Source organism: Pseudorca crassidens, chromosome 6 (genome assembly GCF_039906515.1).
Source record: "Pseudorca crassidens isolate mPseCra1 chromosome 6, mPseCra1.hap1, whole genome shotgun sequence".
Taxonomy (NCBI): Eukaryota; Metazoa; Chordata; class Mammalia; order Artiodactyla; family Delphinidae; genus Pseudorca; species Pseudorca crassidens.
Window position 1 is genome coordinate 13,490,033 of NC_090301.1, and position 21,812 is coordinate 13,511,844.

At 40.4% G+C, this 21,812-nt stretch overlaps 1 protein-coding gene across 12 annotated transcripts in view; it reads left to right on the forward strand.

The window, feature by feature from the left end:
* DOCK10 (dedicator of cytokinesis 10) overlaps window positions 1-21,812 on the forward strand; it is a 278,971-nt gene that overhangs the window by 65,390 nt on the left and 191,769 nt on the right. Inside the window, exon 1 of one of the 12 annotated variants that reach the window (XM_067740384.1) lies at window positions 3,484-3,721. The exons of 10 other annotated variants lie outside the window; for them this stretch is intronic. In XM_067740384.1, coding sequence (XP_067596485.1) covers window positions 3,560-3,721 — 162 coding nt within the window. In that variant the 5' untranslated portion in view covers window positions 3,484-3,559. Of the gene's footprint in view, window positions 1-3,483; window positions 3,722-21,812 lie in introns of those variants that run through there. One more of the 12 variants, XM_067740387.1, reaches the window with a different exon arrangement.

The window sequence follows — 21,812 nt, forward strand, 5'->3', positions numbered from 1 at the left end:
CTCCATGTTACAGCGGATACTCTCAAGGCTCAGAGAGGTTAAACGACTTGCTCGAGATCACACAGCTTATGGGTGGCAGAGCCTCGACTGAGCAGGAGTGTGTCTGACTCTGCAGCTCACTGGGAGCCTTTCTACTGCCTTCTGCTGCTGCCTCTTCCTCCAGGCTGCCACCGGGATCAGTTAGACTTGGACCGTGTGGCTCAGTACATACACTGTCAGTTCCTCTATGAATAAATCCAAATATAAGGAGGGTTCTACTTAGTTTGGGTAGCCTGAGTGCTCTGCCCTCCAGCTCTGGGAACAGGGAGAAAAGTCCTAGAGGCCCCCTTCTTCACTAGGTTCAGACTGATACCTGACTCTCAGCTCTCAAGCTGACAGGTGTGCCCATTGCCATCTTTTCTTCAGAGTGTGTGTGAGCCAGGCGGGCAGGCTGTAGACATGCCCACCTCCACCGGCCAAGGGGAGCTGACACCTGGGCTACTTATTCTGGAATCGTTTGCCCTTCTGCAGAGAGCTACTGTGCTCTAAACTTCTGTCTGCTGGGGTGAGGGGTAGGGTCCACTAGCTACTCTCTCACACCCAGTGCCTACTTTCCTCGAGCTTGGAGGGCCCCCTCCAGGGCTCTGTTGAAAACTGTGGCTCCTCTTTGCACGGCCTTCTCCTCCCCTGGAAGATGTTATTCATCCTTCATTTTTGGTTATTGATCAATGTGACCATATTCACTTTTCATCTTTCAGAGAAACTCTGAAAACTCTCATCTGCTCGAAGATCCATCCCGCCCCCAACTTTCTCACTGTCATTAATATGTTCCCTTTTATGCCGCTCTGTGGTCACTTCACTTGGACTTTGGGAAGAAGGGAAGGAAACATACGTACTTCATTTCTCAATTACAGTATTTGCATCTGAGGGCATGTTTGTTTTCTAAGATAACGTACTGCTGTCAGCAATAGTGTTCGGTGCACATTTAATGCTTGAAGGCCAAGTTAATGATTCATTTTATTAATACTTCAAAGAAAATGGCAGACACCTGTGGGGAGTTGATTCTTCCTTTTTTACTATTTCCTGTGTGTCAACATCTATGCCAAATGTGAGGGAAAAAAGGTCCCTTATGTCTGTGGGTTGATTTCTATCTCTTCCCCCACCCTACCGCACCTCCAGCTTAATTTACTATTTCAAACTTAGTGCCCAGAATCTGATCCCTTTCTTGCAATTTTGCTGCACGTTTGAAAATTTTCATAAAACGCTGGACTGTATGTCCAGCTATTATTCTCTGATTTTCATTCTTCCAGTCTTTTGTCCATTGGGTAACTGTAGTGTGTCATGAATTCACAAGAAACTAATTCTTGGAGGTTCCCTTTCCTTGATGATGGAAGTTGAGGGAGAGAGAGAGAGAGAGAGAGAGAGAGAGAGAGAGAGAGAGAGAGAGAATTTTGAGACTCTGTCCACAATAGCAGTCCATCAATAACAGGGATGAATTCCTCAGAGGCAGAACAGGGATCGATGAATAGAGCAGGACTCTAATAGCTAGAAAGCACATTGCTTTTCCCCCCCAAGACTTTGTCATCTGCCAAAACATCTGACTCCAAAAGCCACCCTAGAGGTTAGCCAGACTTAGCGAGAGGTGGCTGGAAAGGAATTTGGTATCAAACTGCCTCTTCCCTGCCAAGCCCATGGTGTGCAACTGAGGGATCCACCTTCCCTTTCCTGTTCCCCACAGGAGTTGCTGGAGTGTTTAAGCACCTCCAGTCAGTGTCTTGCTGCATTCGAGCTGTTCGGTCATGAGCAGATGACCAGAACCCGAGATAATGGTTGGAGAGTGATAGGTCATGGGGTACGGGAGTGGGTGGACAGGGTGAGCACCGACATCCAGGGAGCCCCGAGGAGCAATCCCGTTTGAAAAGACACATTCATAATCATGGAAACCCACTCCATGCTTTGTCTCTGGTGGACACCATTTATATAGATATTCAATACACAGGCCAGACAGGCTAAATTGTAACCTCTCTTCTGTAAATGCCCTAGTTGTTTGGAGTAAAAAAAATGGTTTAGATTAGCACCCGGGCACTCTGACAAAGGTCCGGAGAGAGTTCAGGGACTTGCCAGCATCATTAGCATTTTTTTCTTCTTTTTCCAGCCGCACTAAAATATGTTTGCTGAAAACATAGGGAGATGAAAAACTACTGGGAGCCAGTACCTCTTAAAAGAAAAAAAAGTGTTTTACTTCTCTGGCAAACATACCAATTAAAACGAGGCTGTGTTGTGACAGATTATGGAGCAATTAATGCCTAATTGAGCCTTCTGCTAGATGCCTCTGCGAAAGCCACTTTACTGGGGTCACACCTTAGAGCAAAACAAACCTCCAAACTTCCTGCAACACCCTCTGCTCTGCGGAGCCCAGAAACCAAAGAAAACATTTTTGAATCTCCAAGAGTTACACCAAAAGGATTAGCTAAACGGAAAGATCTCGACATTGAAAAATCCTACCGGGGATTTCATAGTTTCTTCATTTGTGAGCAAAATCTATTTTCCACGAGATATTTTTGGTGCAAGCATCCCTTGCTGTCCTATTCTCTTAGAGTATACCATTAGATCTTGAGGCCATTCCAGGCAGGTCACGTGACTTCTAAGCATCTCTCCGGTTCCCTCCTAAGTCACTAGTCTCACAGGAGTCAGGGAGTCCTAGACTCTTAACTACCAAAGACCTCAAAGTCCTTCCTGAAGCCTTGAATTCTTACTGATAGGATGTGAAAATGCTGTACAGCTGCTTTTCCGAAGAGGTCAGCTTGGTGGAGCTCCCTGCCTGACCTCAGTAATAGAGATATTTTCAGCCCTGCGAGCCGCCTGTGTAAATATAAAAATGTATTAGGCTGCAGAACTGCATGTGTGGGAACAGAACAAGCATGCTATTGAGAGGAAATCACAGTGGGAACACTGGTGTCACTCACGTGGGTTTGGTTAATGCGTGCATACTTTTGATAAATCGTTTTGATTCAGCGGACTGCATGTTTCAGATGAGCCCATTTCATTTCTGGAACTTCTGAGCTCTGATAAGTAAAACCCCGGTCACTTAGTAAGGTGTCTAATAAAGTTTACTTCTGGAAGTTTTCACATTTGAAAACAATCATGTCACTCTTTGTATGACACTCATTTACCTTAAAAAAAGATGTTAGTGTGAAGTCAATTTTTCAGTTGTTTAATGTGAAAAAGAGTGATTTGTTTAAGTGTCTGAGAGGGAAAGATATATTTATTCAGACCTCTGAAACCAGAATCGAAGAGAATCACTGTAATGAACAGGAAACATGCTCTTGAAATGAACTGAGCAATGCTGTCTGAGCGAAATGCTCTAATAACCCTGAGTGTGTTCAGTTTCAGTGGATCAAATCTTTCCCATCTCTGCATCCAAGCTATTTGGCAGTGATCAGATGATCAGAGCTCAAGGAAGTGATTGGAGAGTGAGCTCGCTGCAGCTGCAATGTAGGCTGTTTTCAGGGACAAGGAGCCACTGTTTTCAAACATAGCATCAACATAGAAGTTATTTTGTGGGCTCCAGGATGCAGCGATGGGCTGCACTGCCAGCATTGTTCTGCTTCAGGCTTTTCGTTCTGTGGTCCAGAGGAGCTGTCCACACATTTGTAGACGACGCCAGGAGGAACCATCCCATGAAATTTTGCCTCTGGAAAGTGACGATGAAATGAGTAGACCCAGAACCCTCATCATAATGGTATGGTATCTGTGGCAAAGCAGCCTCCGTTGATGAAACTGTTATTATAGAAATGAGGTTGCCATTCGAGGTTTGGGTTTTCAGCTTTAGATAAAGAAATGTGTGACCTAGACTTTACTACTGTGCTTTCCTGTTTGGGGAAAATCTTTCAAAATTGTTTCCTGTATTATTCAGAGAACTGGTTTTCTTTCTCTTAGATCTGTCATGAAAATGTGCAGTTTATTGGTCTCTGAGAAACTGTCTTCTGCCTAACATTTTGTATGCTGTTATTAACTTTTGTGCAGAAACAGAAAATTTTGAAGTCTTGTTTAATTAAGTGGATTTTATTTTATAACAAATTTGAAAGTAGAGCCCCAGATAGATATTTTTATATCACATGTAACCCATCGAGTTGTGTAAATGTTGGTACTTAGATCTCTAACTTCAAAGTATTTGAGGCCTTTATTTCCAATGCTGCTGTGGAAATGCCTTTCCAAAATGCTTAACTTACACATAAAATCAGAATGAAGTTTTTGAGAATTTTGTGGAATGCATGGTGTTTTAATTAGAAAGCTGTTTCTTGCCACTTGTCAAATTACATTTTTGTCTGTGCTTTAATTATAATAGTGTTACTCCTTCTTTGTGTATCTGTTTGATCAGCAAGAGTAAAGTAGAGGTTAGTCTCTCCTTACTTTAGGTTCAGGGAGAGATTTGCCTAGTCACTGAAATTCAACGTTGGGATGGAAGTAGTGTGCTAAAGTTTCCAAAATTGGGGAGGCGTTGAAGTCTGCGTGGTTTCAGCACAATCGACTTTTTTCTCTTAGATTTCAATGTTCAGATATCAAGGATGCAGTAAATAATGAATGATAAATACCTGTTACACTAAAAGTTTTTAAGTGAAAGTCATTTGGCTTGGGCTATGCCTTTGAGTGACAGAATACTAAGCTATAACATTCTATGCCAATTTCTCCAACAAATCAATATCTGGTTTTCAAAAGGGCAAGACTGTTCTTCAACTGTTGGGCTATGACGATCTCTAAGAGGAAACACTTAGTGGGAATATTTTCATACTCATTTTCCCATAAGTTTTCACAAATTAAATTTAAAAGGATTTGACACATTTGTGCTCCAAGTTTAACTCTTAATAGCAGTAACACATTCTATAGCTATGTGTATTACTCATGCCAGCTCAGTCATTAAAGCAGTCAGTTTTCCTAATTTTACTAATTAGACTATAAAATTTTGCAGCTAGAAATTTGCCCCTAAAACTGTTTTTCAAAGTAATTGAGAAATAAAAAATAATACATTCACTTAATAACAATGCCCTGTTTTTTTCAAAGATCCTTTTAATTCATAGGATACCTTTACTGACATTAAATGAGGTGATGATGGATTTATTGATGAGGAAAACAGGTTCAGAAAGATGGAATACCTTGTTTATATCACACAGCTGCCAAACGCCAGAGCCTCAGGTCACACTTCGATCAATTATTCCAAAAGCCAATATACTTTTTCACTCTGTTCATGTCTCTAAGGAAATAATGATAAAACTGAGAAGCGTGAATTTTTATGAGAAGTCTGATGGAAATGTTGGACCACTCAGAGTAAAATACGCTCATAGAAAGTTATTGTGCAACTTGAAAGTTTCCTCTGTGCCGCTTGAAGCTTCACACACTCCACAACTATTTGTTGCCGATGCACTATCGGCCAACCACTGTTCTAGGTACTTGGAATCCACCAATGAACAAGCCCATCCAAGATCCCCGCCCTAAGTGGCAAAATTTTACTGTGCTTGTATATTTTGAAGATCTCATTATGGAATTACTATATTAGGGTTGTGACGCTTAGTGTCCTAGTTTAAGTCAATGAAACGATTTCCTATTTTCCAAGATGGTGGTTTGAAACCTTGAATGTGTTTCAAAATCACCTAGGAGTTCTTTATGTTTTTAAATTTTTATTGGAATATAGTTGATTTACAATGTTGTATTAGTTTCAGGTGTACAGCAAAGTGAATCTGTTATACATATACCTATTTGCACTCTTTTTAAGATTATTTTCCCATATAGGACATTACAGAGTATTGAGTAGAGTTCCCTGTGCTCTACAGTAGGTCCTTATTAGTTATCTATTTTATATATAGTAGTGTCAGTCCCAATCTTCCAGTTTATCCCTCCCCGCCCCCTTACCCACTGGTAACCATAAGTTTGTTTTCTACAGATTCTGTAACTCTGTTTCTGTTTTGTAGAGAAGTTCATTTGTACCCTTTTTTTAGATTCCACATATAAGCAATATCACATGACATTTGTCTTTGTCTGACTTACTTCACTCCGTATGACAATCTCTAGGTCCATCCAGGAGTTCTTATTTATGCTAATCCTTGGGCTCCTGGCCCCAATGACTCTACATAAGAATGTCTGGAGTGGAGCTGAGGAATCTGCACTGTTAGCAAACACCCCCTGAGTGTTTCTGAGAATCTCAGATTCTGAGATTCCGATGGAGGAGCGTGGTGGATGACGCTCTGAGAAACGGCGCTCTGGAAACTGATCATCTAAACCCCCTACCTTGCATCCTCCTTTAACCTGATATGCTAATCGCCTTCTCACTCTGGCTACAAGCTTCTGAGCAAACTGATTTTTTATTCTCTTACTTTCCCATCAACCACTAGTCACCAAATTTTGTATATTGGTCGTGTGTAGGTGTGTGTGTAAGAACACAGGCTCTAGAGCCAGAGACTCTAGGTTGCAAACCTGAATTCATCCCTTATCGGCTGTGTGACCTTCTGTATACTTTTTAACTACTCTGTGCTCTTTTCCTCCTCTATAAGGTGGAGATAATAGTTCCCTCAACCCAGAGCTGTTGTGAGGGTTCAATGAGGTAAGAATGTTCAGTGCTTGGAATCATGTCTAGATATGTTATTAAGATTATCAATAAGAAGGATCGAGGTCATCCTAACTGAAAAAGTGACATTTGAGGGAAAGACCTGAAGGAGGTGAAGATTGAGTCGGAAATGGCTCAGGCAGAAGGACCAGCCAGGGTGAAAGTCCCTGATACGGGAAGAAGCTTGGGGTGTTTGAGGACCAGTGAGGAGGCCAATGTGGCTGAGTGAGCCAAGGAGAAGGCAGTAGAAGGACGTCGTGGAGGGAACAGGGGACAGGTCATGTGAGGCTTGGCGGGCCATCCTGAAGACGTGGGCTTTTTCTGAGAGTGAGAAGGGACGCCGTTGGAGGGAGCAGGCACAGAAGTTAGGAGCGTGGGCTGTGGAGCCAGAATGTCGAGGTTTGAGTCCTGTGTCTGCCCTTCACTAGCTGTGTGGTCTTGACTTGTCCTAAGTGCGTCTGCATTTCTTCACTGATGAAACGCAGAGAGTCACAGGACCTACCGTGTAGGGCTATTGTGAGAATTCAGTTACTACTTGTAAAGAGCTTAGAACAGTGCCTAGTGGGTAGTAAGTGCTGTGTTAACTATAGGTTTGTTAATTTGGATAGCCTTGAGCAGGGCAGTAACAGGATCTATGGCTGCCAGGGGTCCGGGGTGGAAGCAGGGAGACCATTAGTCAGGAAGCTATTGCGATGATCCCAGCTAAAGACGCGGATGGTAGTTGCTGAGGTTGTGAGAAGTGGGTTGATTCGGATATATTTTAAAAGTAGGACCAGTAGAGTTTGCTTACAAATTGAACACAAAGAGTGAGAGAAAGGGAGGAATGAGGGATGACTGTATGGTATTTTGGTTTTGTTTTGTTTGTTTGTTTGTTTTTTGGCCTGCACGACCAGAGGACTGAGTTGCCATTCAGAAGGGGAAGGCTGCAGGGGAAGATTTGGCAAGCTAATCTAAGTTCACTGTAAGACATGTTAAGTTTGAAATGCCTGTGAGGTCTATACATGGAGGTTGCAAATAGGAAATTGGATATATAGCTCAGAGTCCCAAAGAAGAGTCTACAGAGAAGATATAACGCTTGGCACTGTATAAATACCAATTAATGATTGATGAATGAATACATGATCTCTCCTCTAATTTCCTATAATACTTATAGTGTGTCAATCCATTTGTAGTTAATCATATCTTTAGCTATTTCATTGAACTTGTTTATTTACCTTATTATTCATATTTTTTTTTATCCCACTGGTAGGTGGAAAACCCCATGTAGGCAGGAACTAAGTTGGCTTTATACCCCAGTGGTGCCCAGCACCATTGCTTTTATAGACTAAAAGTTCAGTATCATCAATGATTTGAAATCTTTAAGCAACTGACACCAACTTGAAAAGTTCAACTGTTAAAGCTGCCTTCCTAACTCTTCATTGAAATGTCCAGGAATAAGTTAAGAATGAAGACAGCTACTACAATAAATACAAGGGTTTGAATGTTCTGCAAAAGGCTTTTGTACCCAAGTCATCATTATATCAAAGAATCTCATTGCTGAGTCCAGGTCCTGAGTCTTCATATAGAGATCAGCTTTGGGCTGGCACTGATTATAGTTTAGCTGCATAGTCCAAAGTGGAGACACTTGGTACACATCAAAATAAATCATTGTAGGCCCTTTGCCTTTGCAAGGGACACATGAATCCTACCATCTGAGACTATTACAATGCCTATTAAAATGCAGCCAAATTTAACTGGGAGAAAATGAGGAAATTCCTTCAAAGCTCTAGTTTGTCTCTTCAAAAATTTTTGCTCTGATGGGAGAATTAACAGAAACCTTTTCATGAATTAGTTTTTCTTACATCCTTTATAGCATATTTTGTTGAAGGCCTCAGACACTAATTTAATTTATGGAGATCTGCTGTTTTCTGAGGAATGTCTATAATTTCTGATGTAATTTACCAATCACCAACCCTGGAAGTTGGCTTCTATTTTAAGGCCTATTTCCTCTTCCCCTCCCTGTCCCCCCACCCCAAGAGCATTTATCGATTTATATGATACAGGGTAGAGATAAAATAGGAGGAGGACAAGAAGCAAGTGCTAGGCAGGCTGCTGGTCTCTCTCACTATATGCCCAACTCCCAAGCACAATTTTAGGATCTTAAAAGTGAAATGTTTTTAAAATCCATGAGCATTTGGGGGTGTCTCTGAAATAGTAGAAACCGTGATATTTACATTTGTGAATGCCAGGGATCTAGTGCAGATAGCATGCGAAACATGGCTTTGTCTTTTAATTTTGGTTGAAGACAGAGGAAAATAAAAATAGCCTAACTTGTGGTGAGTCGGGGAGGTGAACTCTCTTCTGTGAGTCAAGGATGTGCACTTATAGGATAAACATTTCAAAGCCAGGGAACTTCAGGTACGCCTGAAGATCTGCATTACAAGTCATCCTTTGGTGGTTGCCAGGTCCAGGGCTCTGATGAACTATGGTATATGGGTCCAGTTCCGCCCACAGTCTGTTTTTGTATGCCCTGTGAACTCAGAATGGTTTCCACAACTTTTAAGTTTTGTAAAACAAAACAAAAAAGGAAGAAAAAGAAGACCACTATGCAACAGAGACCATATATGGCCCCAAAACCTAAAATATTTACCATCTGGCCTTTTACAGGAAAAGTTTGCCAACCCCACTCTGGTGAATGCTGTGGGCTCAACCAAAATGGAAACTTCTCTTTTTTTTTTTTTTTAACTTATTTGATTTCTGCAGTGTACTTGGTCTCTGCCTAACTAGGTGTAAAGGAACTTGGGTTTTTCCTGGGCACGTTTTGTTCACCTGAGGGTCTGAGAATGGTCGTGATTCAATGATGAATCTTAGATTTGGAGTCAGAAGGCCCAGTGTCTGAGTCTCAAGCCATCACTTAAAAGCCCATATCACCCAGACATGCTGATTCATTTGTCTGGGTTTGTGAAATGGGGACTACTCTCTATTCTGTCTGTTAGAAGCATCAGAATGTTTATTTTTATGGAATCACTTTGTAAATTAGTGAGCATTATACAAGGACAAAATCTTGCAGGTAAGGAGCTAACTTTACAGTACCAGAGATGCACTGTAGGTCACTGTCCCAGTGAGAGTTCATTATCCATTGGGTGACTCATCAGCGATGTGGGGAGGTAGTTTCCACTAGGGTTTTACTGTATTTGCTCCATGTCTACCCCAAAAGGGTGGTATAGTGAGTGTGGCCAGAAGAGAGGGCCCATGAGTGAACTGTCAAGCTTCTACTTGATTAGCTTTTTTTTTTTTGGTACGTGGGCCTCTCATTGTTGTGGCCTCTCCCCTTGCGGAGCACAGGCTCCGGACGCGCAGGCTCAGCGGCCATGGCTCACGGGCCCAGCCGCTCCGCGGCATGTGGGATCCTCCCGGACCGGGGCACGAACCCGTGTCCCCTGCGTCGGCAGGCGGACTCTCAACCACTGCGCCACCAGGGAAGCACTTGATTAGCTTTTTGATCTTCAGTAAATCTCCACATCTGTGTCCCCTCATGTAGAATAGGCAGAATAGTCCTTCCTTCCTGGTCAAGTTCTCTGAGAACCTAAGCTGAGGAAGGAAGCTAAATGAAGGACATCAATTATTTATGAAACTAACGGAGCCATCTCTTTGGGACACATTTGTTTACATTTATGTCCTATGAATAAAATCAGGACCAGAGAGAAATATACTATGGGAGCTACTTCAAAGGAAATAAAATAATCTCTCTTCTTACTCTACAATAAATATTCCAATTTAATAAAACTTTATCATCACCAAAGGGATTTTAACATGTTTTGCCCAGTTTCTGCTTTATGCATGTGGAGGAAACAACTTCCAAACATTCTCAATCCTGAGAAAATGTTCTTATTTCATTTTAGTGAGTTTGAATTTTGGATATACTAATGTAAGATTCCCCAGAGAAAGGAAGCTTGTGAAATGGAGCCTGATTTGAAATGGTTTGCCGTAGATAGATGGGTGTAACGTGGAACTTAAAAGCACAGGGAGTCGTTGGCAGTTATTTTTCCTTGGGCACTGAATTTGCACTGAATCTCAAAGCCACAGAAAATGGATAAATGAATTGAACGGCTTCTCCATGGGTATAAGAATTAATTGAATGTGACTGAGGCTTCGTAGTTAGCAACACAAATCTTTGAGGCAAAGCCATACTAGATTCAAATTACATCTGGTATCATCTTGTCCAAATAATCTGGCAACTTTCTAGTTCTCCAAATAACACATATTTAGAAATGATAAGGAACAAAGACAAAATATTCAAAATCTAAAATGTTTAAAATTGAAAACCACCACAGTGATAAAGAAAAGCAGAAAATCAGGTATATGGGAGTAGAAACTTATACCAAAAACAATTAGCAAATTCAACTATAGATAGATATAAATAGATATTTATATTATTGTTAAAAATATATATTATAAGAACATGTAGAAGATTATGCTTTTAGTAGGTATAACTGTTTGAGGGGAGACCATAATGTGAAGATTAAGAAACAGTTTATTACAAGTAGAAACACACAGTTCTATGGCTAGAAAAAGTCACGACTCAACAAATAAGTGGTAACAAAAAGTCCCTTAACTTTTTAAAATAATCAAATATAGAAAAACCCTGGTTATGCTTGTTTTGTTTTTGTTTGTGTCTTTGCCTTCTAGAAGAGTAGATTTAAAACTTATCCCCAAGTTCCAGGTTTCAATACAGTGAAATCTTGTGCAAACTGAGTAATACAGTTGAGGATAAAAAGGCATCTTTTGGCAAACCAAATACAAATAGAGTATTTTTGTCATGCTTCAACAAATTTCTTCTGGATAGTTCTTTTGTTCTCTCATATTTTCTTCTCATGGAGCTGATTTACTCAGGGGCTAAAGTCTAGGAGTTTTGAAATTCATTTCCCATAATCTGCTTTGTTCTGCTGGAATACATTTTATTCTCTAAGACCATGTCCAACAAATTGAACATGTGTCAAACGAATTTGGATTGTTAATTAGCTAAACATCAGAAATTCAGTAGACAACAGAGGGACAACTACCCCTTACCTTTGACAGGCACAGATGGCAAAGGCCAGCCACTGACCTGCTTTCACGGAGCTTACAGTTTGATGGCAGAGACAGAAAGGACTCAAACAAATGTAAAATTGTAATCGTGATAAGTGTTTCAAATGAGAGTTACATTCTACCTTAAGACTATACCCTTTGAGCATCCAACCTCATACACACAAGCAAGGAAGGCTCCCTCTAAGGAAGTGACAAGGGAGCTGAAACCTGGAGAGTGAGTAGAGGGAGGAGTGCCATGTGCCAGTCCTAAGTTTTATTTTGTTGCCACGGGTTAAGAACCTTTGGTTCATGTACCTATTCCATCTTCAAAGTCAGCAGTATAGTGTCATCAAACATCTCTCTGACTCTGACCCCTGACTCTCCTACCTCCCTGTTTCACTTACAGAGGACCCTTGTGGATGACACTGGTCCCACTTGGAAAATCCAGGATACTCTCCCCTTTTCTAGGTTCAATGATTGGCCACCTTAGTTCCATCGGCAGCTTACTTCCCCCTTGCCATGTAAATAACATATTCACAGGTTCTGGGGCTTAGGATATGGACGACTTTGGAGGGCTGTTATCTGTCTACTGAGATATTTCATGGAGTTATTTTAAAGTTCAATTAGTGAATACAAATAAAGGATCTATTATGTACCTGGAACTTAGAAAGACCTCAGTAAGTTTTAGCTATTATGATTGCTTCAGAAACTAAGAGAGGTTCACAAATTTAATATACTTTAAAGAGTTATTTTAGGAAAAAGAATTGAACTGCTAAAAGGAAACTTAATTTGTGCTTCATAGAATGTGGAGAAATGGAAATTCAAGGTGAGCGTATTTACACGAGCACTGTAATACTTACTGAATAGATTCTTCAAAGAACACCTACGTTTATTAGAGATTCTCTTCTATGTTGTCCATCAGTTGCCACTTTTCTAAAATTTAACTTTTAGTTTCTTTTTGTTTTCCCTTGATCATTTATAAAAGAATACTTCATCTTTCCAGGTGTCCAAATTATGCCAAAGTTAGAAATAAGGAACAAAGAAAAAACATACAAAATCTTAAAAAGAAATGTTTAGAATTTAAAACTTCCACAATAAAATAGAAAATCAGGTGAGAGAGAGAAGAAAAAAGATAATACATTTTAAGTTCAGTAAGGACAGTTGAAGTTATTAACTTAGTGATGAAGAATAGACTGCATCTTATCATTTTAAAGCTATTTCAGTGTTTCCTGATGTGAGCAGATTTTTTTTTTTATTACAGGTCTATAACCATTAAGAAACCTAAGAATGCAAAACTATGGAATCTAGGTTCTTCAACAAATTGGTACTCAGTAAAATGTTTGATGAATGAATGAATGAATGTAAGCCATATCTTACAGGTCGTGAAAGTTATAAAAGTAGGAATCTGTGAGGTGAAAACAAAATATGGGTTCATTTGGTAAATTATCAGCATTCCTGCCATCCATTGGTCCCTGTGCTGTCAGTGGCCTTCTTGGCTCTCGTGCACTTTATGAGAACAGACTGAATATCCCACAGAATATCTCCAAATTCTGTTTCGTGAGTCAGAGGAAGTGAGGATGGAAATCACGTCCACAGAAGAATGGCTCTCGATTGAGCACGTCCAGCTATTTGTCAAGCACTTTGCTAAGAACTTTGCAGTTATCTTTTCTTATTGCCACAACAACTACTGGAGGAAATTATTTTTATTCCCACATCATTAAGGAAGAAATTAAAGCATATAGAGCAGCTCTGCCCAACTGAAATACAGCAAGCCACATAATTTAAAATTTTCTAGGAGCCATATTTTAAGAAGTAAAAAAAAAAAAGATGAAATTAATAATATATTTTATTTAACCCAGTATATCCAAACTCTTATTTTTTTATTTTTTTGAGGTATGCTGGCCTCTCACTGCTGTGGCTTCTCCCACTGTGGAGCACAGGCTCAGGACACGCAGGCTAGCGGCCACAGCTCACGGACCCAGCCGCTCCGCAGCATGTGGGATCTTCCCGGACCGGGGCACGAACCCGCGTTCCCTGCATCGACAGGCAGACTCTCAACCACTGCGCCACCAGGGAAGCTCCAAACTCTTATCATTTTGGCATATAATCAATATACAATTTTTAATGAGATAGTTTACCTTCTTGTTTTTATCCCAAGTTTTCAAAATCCAGTATGTATTTATACTTATCACACATTCCAATTGGAATATTAAATATTTATCACAAATACTTGTGCAGTATTTAGATTTCATAAAATTTACATTTGAAAGTGTAAATTCACATAGCCAAGTTGTTTCAAAACTAGTTAAAGTTTTCCACTAACTGGCTACAGTACCAGTTTTTAAAGTTAAACCAAAATTAATTAAGATGAACTCAAATTAAAAATTCAGTTCCTCATTCACACTAGCCACATTTCAATAGCCACATATGGCTAGTGGCTGCTGCAGTGGACAGTGCGGGTATACCTAGTGGTTACCGAACTTGGCCAGGGTCACGCATCTGGTAGGGACCTGGCATTTGAACCCGGAGTGGTTGCTTGTAGCCACGGTGCCACACTGCCTCTCCCTTGCCACACCAGCGAGTGGTGAGAAGCATGAGGCTCGGCCCGCCTTCACCAGCACGTTCTCTATTGCTTTCCCATGGGCATTTGTTTCTCTGAATTAAATAAAACTAAATAACAAAAAATAGGGCATTTAATTTCTTTAAAGTGTATAGGGAGGGCTTCCCTGGTGGTGCAGTGGTTGAGAATCTGCCTGCCAATGCAGGGACCACGGGTTCAAGCCCTGGTCTGGGAAGATCCCACATGCTGCGGAGCAACTGGGTCCGTGAGCCACAACTACTGAGCCTGCGCACCTGGAGCCTGTGCTCTGCAGCAAGAGAGGCCGCGATAGTGAGAGGCCCGCACACTGCAATGAAGAGTGGCCCCTGCTTGCCACAACTAGAGAAAGCCCTCGCACAGAAATGAAGACCCAACACAGCCAAAAATAAATTAAAAAAAAAAAAAAGTGTATAGGGAGGGGGCAGGGGAGACCAGAATATCTATTAATAGGAAGATTTGGGGTGAAGTAAAAATTTGTCATTTTTCACCTGTCTCTAGAAAATTTTTCTAAGGTGCACAAATATTGTTATCAGATTGGCAAATGAGTCAAAATAAATTTAAAAATTAATTAATTAGTTAATTAATTAAAAATGAAAAAGCTACCCAGTCTAGAGATGAAGTCAGGGGCAACCCCAGTGTGGCCCTTATCAAACCCGTAACTGCCACCTTCCCTGTGACCCAGAAACACCACTTCCCCCTTCCACGACACCCTCCTCCCTCACTCCACCCTCCTCCCTTCTCTGGCTCTTATGCAGCCACACCCACCCCACTGATTCACCCCCTTTCTCTCCACTCCTGCAACCTGAGTGGGCCCACTTTCCCCACTGCACCCTCCTGCCTTCTGTCTCTGTTAACTCAGGGACTCAGGTCTCTGCCATGGCGTTCTTCTGCTGTGTCCAGCGTGGCAAGCTGCTTGGTACTTTTCTTAAAAATTCAGAGTTTTCCATGTAGATTATATAAAATAATAACATGTTATGAATTGGGGATCATAGAATTCAGCTGCCTCATTTGAAAAGTGAAACCCAGAGCCAGAAAGACAAATTGACATATCTGTAGCTCTCATAAGAGTTGGTGGCAGAACAATGACCTTTGCCCAGGTCTCAAAATGATGAGACCCTCACTCTTTTAAACTACATACTCTTCCTTTCTCAATCCAGAGATAATGGGCCAGAGTAGGTGCACAGTTTTAGTTCAACCACATAAATGCTAACTGCAAAATAGTAATAACATCAGTAGCATAGTAAATTATATCCAGTCTCTGATTATTTTAGAAGAATAAATTGATATAGGGATGGAAAACAATTTTGTCATTCAATAGATAAGGGACTCTTAAACCAAACTATTCTCTTGACTTTTCTTGAAGGATTAAACACAAAGAAAATGAGTTCTGGTTACTGTGTAGAATAAACCAGTAAGATGAGCAGATGCTGCAGAGATACAGCATCTTTTCGTCTTATGGTGTTTGGTCTCAGGGATCTCACAGCAGGGAGAGCAAAGAAAAAATAAAAGGCAAATCACTTTCTTGTAATCTCTTCAGATTGAATAGTTTACAGAGTTCCACTTGGAGAAGTGTGTCTCTCCTACCTTGCCGAACTCTGAATCCCAAAATGCTGTGCTGTACCAGAAAGAATTATATAATGACAAAACATGGGATTTGATGTCAGACTTGTGCCCTTTGAAAAGTATCAGACTATGGGAGAATTCTTTGCATTCTTTAAATCTCAGTATCCCGATTTGTGGCGCAGTAATGATTCTTCATAGTGCTGTTGACTATCTGAATGAAAATTGAGGAAAAGCACTTAGCACAGTGCTTCTGTTCCCTGTTCCTGAAGAGAATGTGCCTCTTTTTCATCTGTGAAATGAGGAAAATATCTCCTGCCCACCTGCGTCATAATTGAAGTAATGACTTCTGTAAGTTAAACATACACTGTTTACGATTTTGTGTTAATTCCAAAGGAGACATTTTGGTATGCCTGACTGTTCATTTTTCCACCAGATAAGGCAACTAGAATGTTAAGAGACTTAGCAAGTAAACAAGAGTTATTCAAAAAGGGGACTCAGTGAAAAAGCCAGTGAACTAAATGACATTCCCCAAATGAAAGCCATCGGAAGAAATAAGTGGACCAAAAGCTAGAGATCAGGATCAAGGACAAAGAGATGTAGGCAGGGAAGAGGCTCACCGAGCAGGGAGCGAAATGAAGTGTGAAATGCCTTTTCCTTTCTCGAATCAAAGTGGCCCTGAGGATGTTAAAGGGTCCTTTTGTAAGGTTTGCTTAAAACCAGTCTGCTCGGGCTTCCCTGGTGGCGCAGTGGTTGAGAGTCCGCCTGCCGATGCAGGGGACACGGGTTCGTGCCCCGGTCCGGAAAGATCCCACATGCCGCGGAGCGGCTGGGCCCGTGAGCCATGGCCGCTGAGCCTGCGCGTCTGGAGCCTGTGCTCCGCAATGGGAGAGGCCGCAGCAGTGAGAGGCCCGCATACTGCAAAAAAAAACAAACTAAAAAACCAGTCTGCTTTTGTACCACTCTAAAATAATGGAACATTTCAGTGTCATTCCTCCATCCTAGTTTTTTGTTCTCTTAAAGATATCTGTTCTTTCATAAAGCTGCCATATTTCATCCCATTTTTGCCCATGCTGTTGAAAAAGAATACTGATGGGTTTTCAGTTAAAGATTGTGTGTATCCATGCCGTTCCTTTAGCTCTGAAAGTTGAGTGGAGCATGGCAGATCTGTAACTGATGGAACTGGCATAGAATCACATCTTCAGGGTCTGATGTGATAGCCATTAGAGGCTTTCGTTTTGACTGACAGGCAAATGAACCAATGAACATTTCTAGAAATGTTGTCTCCAGGAACAGCCATGTAGTCTTCATTTGCAAAGATATGGGGAATAAAGAGTTTGATTGCAAATACATCTTTTTTTGCACAGCTAAAACAAAAAAAAATTATGAACCGTACCTGCGTTTACCACAAAGCAGTAAGCACCATTGGAATCACTTAAGTTTTCCTTCGGAAGCTTTTTAGATCTGTTATCAGAGAAAGTGTATTTCACTCCAGATGTGGTTAAGGTCCTTAAGGATCTTCAAGACTTTAGATTACTTACGTAAAGATGGAGATTGAAAAGAGAAACAGAAAACAGATGTGGGGTTCTAGTATCACTAAGTAAATTTTAAAGCATTGGAAGAAGCCCGTTGCCTCAGTTTGGGAGGACTGCTACTTCGACAAACAGATGCACGTTGTGAAAACTCCCTTGGCAAAAGCAGAGAGCCCAGTCTCAAGCTGAGACCACAGAGGAGTAAAGAAATCGTGGCTGAACAGCTTTGCCTGACGTTTTGCAGTGGACACTGTCCTTCTCTGAAGGTGTTACTGCCTGGACTTGGCAAACCCTACTTTCATTTTACCCTCCCAACCTTCTGCCCCTATTTGGTTGAAGCTTGTACGGGTAGATCTGTGTGCTTGTGTGTGTCTGTGGCTCTGTTTGTTTTGCAGTCAAAGAAACTTTCTAACCTTGTGTTGTCTTTAAGCATTCAGCCTCATCATATCCATAGATGCACAGTTAATTTACAGGTCTGCATCCATGTAGCTATACAGACTGATACGGATTCAACTGTGATAGGACATTCATTAGCCTGATACACAGAGTTTTAAATGTAATCTACTACCTTATTTAGCCACTTAGGACTGAATCAGTTATTTCAGAACCTTGTGAGGATAAAGCCAATGAGGACAAAAGTTTTGAGATACAATTCATAAATCTTAGCCGATATTCTCATTTCATCTCTTACCTTTTAGCAACAAATGTTGATTTATCACTGCTTTACAAAGAATGATAAGTATGCAATGTCAAATAGATTCAAAGAAGTAATGTGCTGAGGGCCACATAGGCAGTGGAAAATTGAGACCAGGGGCCGATCGGCTGTAGGATGATGTAGTTGAGACCTGACTCACACCATCTACGGCGCAGAGAAGGGCTTACTGAGCCCCAGAACCTGCCCCACCCTAGATTATTTTGTGCTTAGACTCATATTCCTTGTGGTTTAACGAATCCAAAGTTTAAACTATTCTTAGTTCTTAGAGGATATTTTCTGACTCTCCTCTTTAAATACCACATGGGAATTATTTCAGTCAGTAAAACTAGACGTATCATTTTCTGTTAGCTTTGTCCTTGCCGTTTCTGTTTCTCACAGGCTCGATTTCCCACTCAATGCTCCCTTTATGTGCCAGATTGTGGTCGTAATTTAACATTGTTTTACTTTCCTGGTGGTGATCTGTCTCCACACGCCAAGGTACAGATTTAGATGAATCCATTCAAATTCAGCTAGTGAATTCCTCTTTAGATGTTTCCCCAAAATAGATAATGATCGTGATGAGAAAACTACAGTTGCAAAGGAGTAAAAACCAAGACAGAATAACGCCTATCAGTGTTTCTCTTTTATATTTTTTTAAATTGTAAAAGAAGTATATACCACGTGAACAATGTAAATAACGAATGTCGGTATAAAATGAAACAGTGAAAATATTTGAGAGATTTTATTCAAACTTCTTACACACATTCCCACATTCCTCTCACATCCCTACAAATAATCATTATTAACACCTACCTATATGTAGTTTTCTTTTTTTACAAAATTAATATGACTTTTAGTAGCTGGCTCACCAAGAGATCTATTTAATCACAAAGGTAAACATGATCATAACCCAGGATGTGGGGACAGGGAACCAGTTTTTGGTTTAATTTCTTACTGTAATTTGGTAAGGGGGCCTATGATAGTCACTGATATAACCTACTTTCTGTCATAGTCACCAAATAAAATGATAACTTTAGATACTTGATTATAAAATAATACTTTAGGGATATATATCCTACCCATTGCCAAGGCACTGGGCAAACCCTAAAATTTTTACTTATTATGTAGATCATCGAGCCATTCTTCATACTGGATAAGATGAAAAGATAGATGAAACTTTATCTGTTCGATCCTGGCGTATTCTGTGCCCAATGAATGGGGTTGTTTCATGAGCTCTTACTTTTTTTAGCACCTACACTATTTTAGACCTAAGGGGTTCCCAAAGGTGTGTGTAATTCCCTCCTCTTTAATTTCAGTGGTTAAATGTGAGTCTCTATTGTTTTACCTGAATATCGGCTTAAGATGAAACATTTAACTCTATAACCATGAGTTACTGGCATTGAAGAGTTTAATCCATGTTTGTTCACAGCCTCAATAAAATAGAATTGGCCATAAACCCAGCAAGTATTAAGGTCCCTTTCCAAAGAAGCTTGCTCTATAGCCCGTTATACTCTTTATAACACTTAGAATTCTTCTGCATCTAGAATTTTTCTGCATCTTTAGAATGAGGGTCCTTCTGCTTTGTCTCAGGAATGCTGTTTGACAACCGCATGTGATCAGTTTCACAATTCACCTATCAGAGGCGGTGGTAGTCTTAGTGACTTCCAGAAGGAGGAAATAAAGTCTTAAGACTTCTAGAAAATAGGAATAAATCAAACATTTCCTTTTTGCTGCCCTGGGAATTACATCCGGGAACTTACAGTTGCAGAAAAGTAGAAATTCAGTCTTATATAAATCTTAACAGACTGTGTGATAGTTTTGTGTATTCAAAATAGCCACTGGATGGACCTAGAGATTGTCATACTGAGTGAAGTAAGTCGGACAAAGAAAGACAAATATCATATGACATTGCTTATGTGTGGAATCTAAGAAAATGGTACAAATTAACCTACTTACAAAACAGAAAGAGTCACAGATGTAGAAAACAAACTTATGGTTACCAAGGCGGAAAAGGCGGGGGGGATAAATTCGGAGATTGGGATTGACATATACACACTACTATATATGAAATAGATAACTAATAAGGACCTGCTGTATAGCACAGGGAACTCTACTCTGTACTCTGTAAGGACCTATATGGGAATAGAATCTAAAAGAGAGTGGATATATGTATATGTATAACTGATTCACTTTGCTGTGCAGCAGAAACTAACACAACACTGTAAATCAACTATACGCCAATAAAAATTAATTAAAAAAAATAAATCAGGAGAATCATCTCTGAAAAAAAAAATAGCGTGTGTTACATCATTCTAGTGCAAAGAGGCCATGATTTTCAGAGTAGCCTGTGTTATATCCTAATGCAAAGAAGCTATGCTTTTTATCAAATAGTGTTCTCTTTCTAAAATGAGCATAAGGTATAGAGCTAGAGCCATGACTGGGGCACCATCCATCTATTTTTTCCTAGCAGCCCACCTGATTTTTCGGTACTAAGAATAGGCAGGCCCTTCAGAAATGTCTTTTGAAAGAATTTGGAGGGAAAGAGAGGGCTGAGAGTGGACGGTATATAGGCTGAGCACTTTGTTTGCCAAATATCTGAAGGAGTCAGGGAATCTGTTGTGTCCACTTGCGTTTATTACAGGATAATGTTAATCAGTTAGCTCAATTCTGCTATAGATAGTAAGTATTACATTCCCTGGAAGCCACAGTGGAGTGATTAATAATACATTCTAATTTCCAAAAGTAGCATTTCACTCAGCCTTTAAACATGGCTCTTTGAAAAGTATTTTTTTGTATACAAGAAACATGGGTGGAGTGAAATTTATTTCTCTGAAAATAGTCCTGTGAAAAGGAAAATATTATAAAGTTTTCTCTGAGGCCTTCTGGCCCTCCCTGTGTAAATGAGTACAATTCAAGTTGCTTCTTTAAGCATTTTCCAATAAATTCTTAAGAAACAGTGCTGTCGGCTTCAGAGTTAAATGTGCTATATGGGAGTTTTAGGGAAGCCACATAAATTCTTAATAATTATGCAGCACCTGCTATATTAGAGTTCTGAGACTAAGCTCTCTCATGGGTAAAAAGGTAATTAAGCCACTGGCTCTGTATCTAAGACACTGCAGCAAGAGGGCATTTGGCCTGTACTAAGTGAGTACACGCTAAAGAGAAGTAAGGTAATTACCATGAGCGAAACACAAAGTTCAATGAGGTTTCATTAGAGGGATAAGGAAGGCAAGAATCTACCCTAGAAGAGCTGGACTGTGGACTATTACAGCATCATACGGGAGGTGAGGGCAGAAAAGTAAATTTGAGACCAGCCTTGAGTGTGAACATCGACCTTGCCGTAGAAGGGCCCCTCACAGTGCCTGTTGTGGAGCATGCAGTCAGCAAACATTTACGTAATATTTTCTACACGCCAGGCTCTGCCCCCACTCCTACACAACGTGAAATTTAGACACTTTCAGGATTCTGACCCCATCTCCTTAACCTCTGCACACACGGTGAAGTGAAAGCACTTGGCATTAAATATGCGCTTAAAAAATTGAAAGATTATGTTTTGGAGAAAATGCACGTCATCAGATACCAGACATAATTGTTTCTTAAAATTGTTTCTTGAAGTCAACCAATAATTATTAATATTTTTTCTAGCAGCTAAAAAGCTGATTAATGAGAGTTCTTCTCTTCTATGAAATGAGTATCTCTTACCTGATGTAGTGATACTGGCGTAACCCACCAAAAAGAAGCATTTTTGCTCTGACGTCCACACTAGAAGTGACTTGGCAGTGTACGTGGGCAGGATGGTCCTAT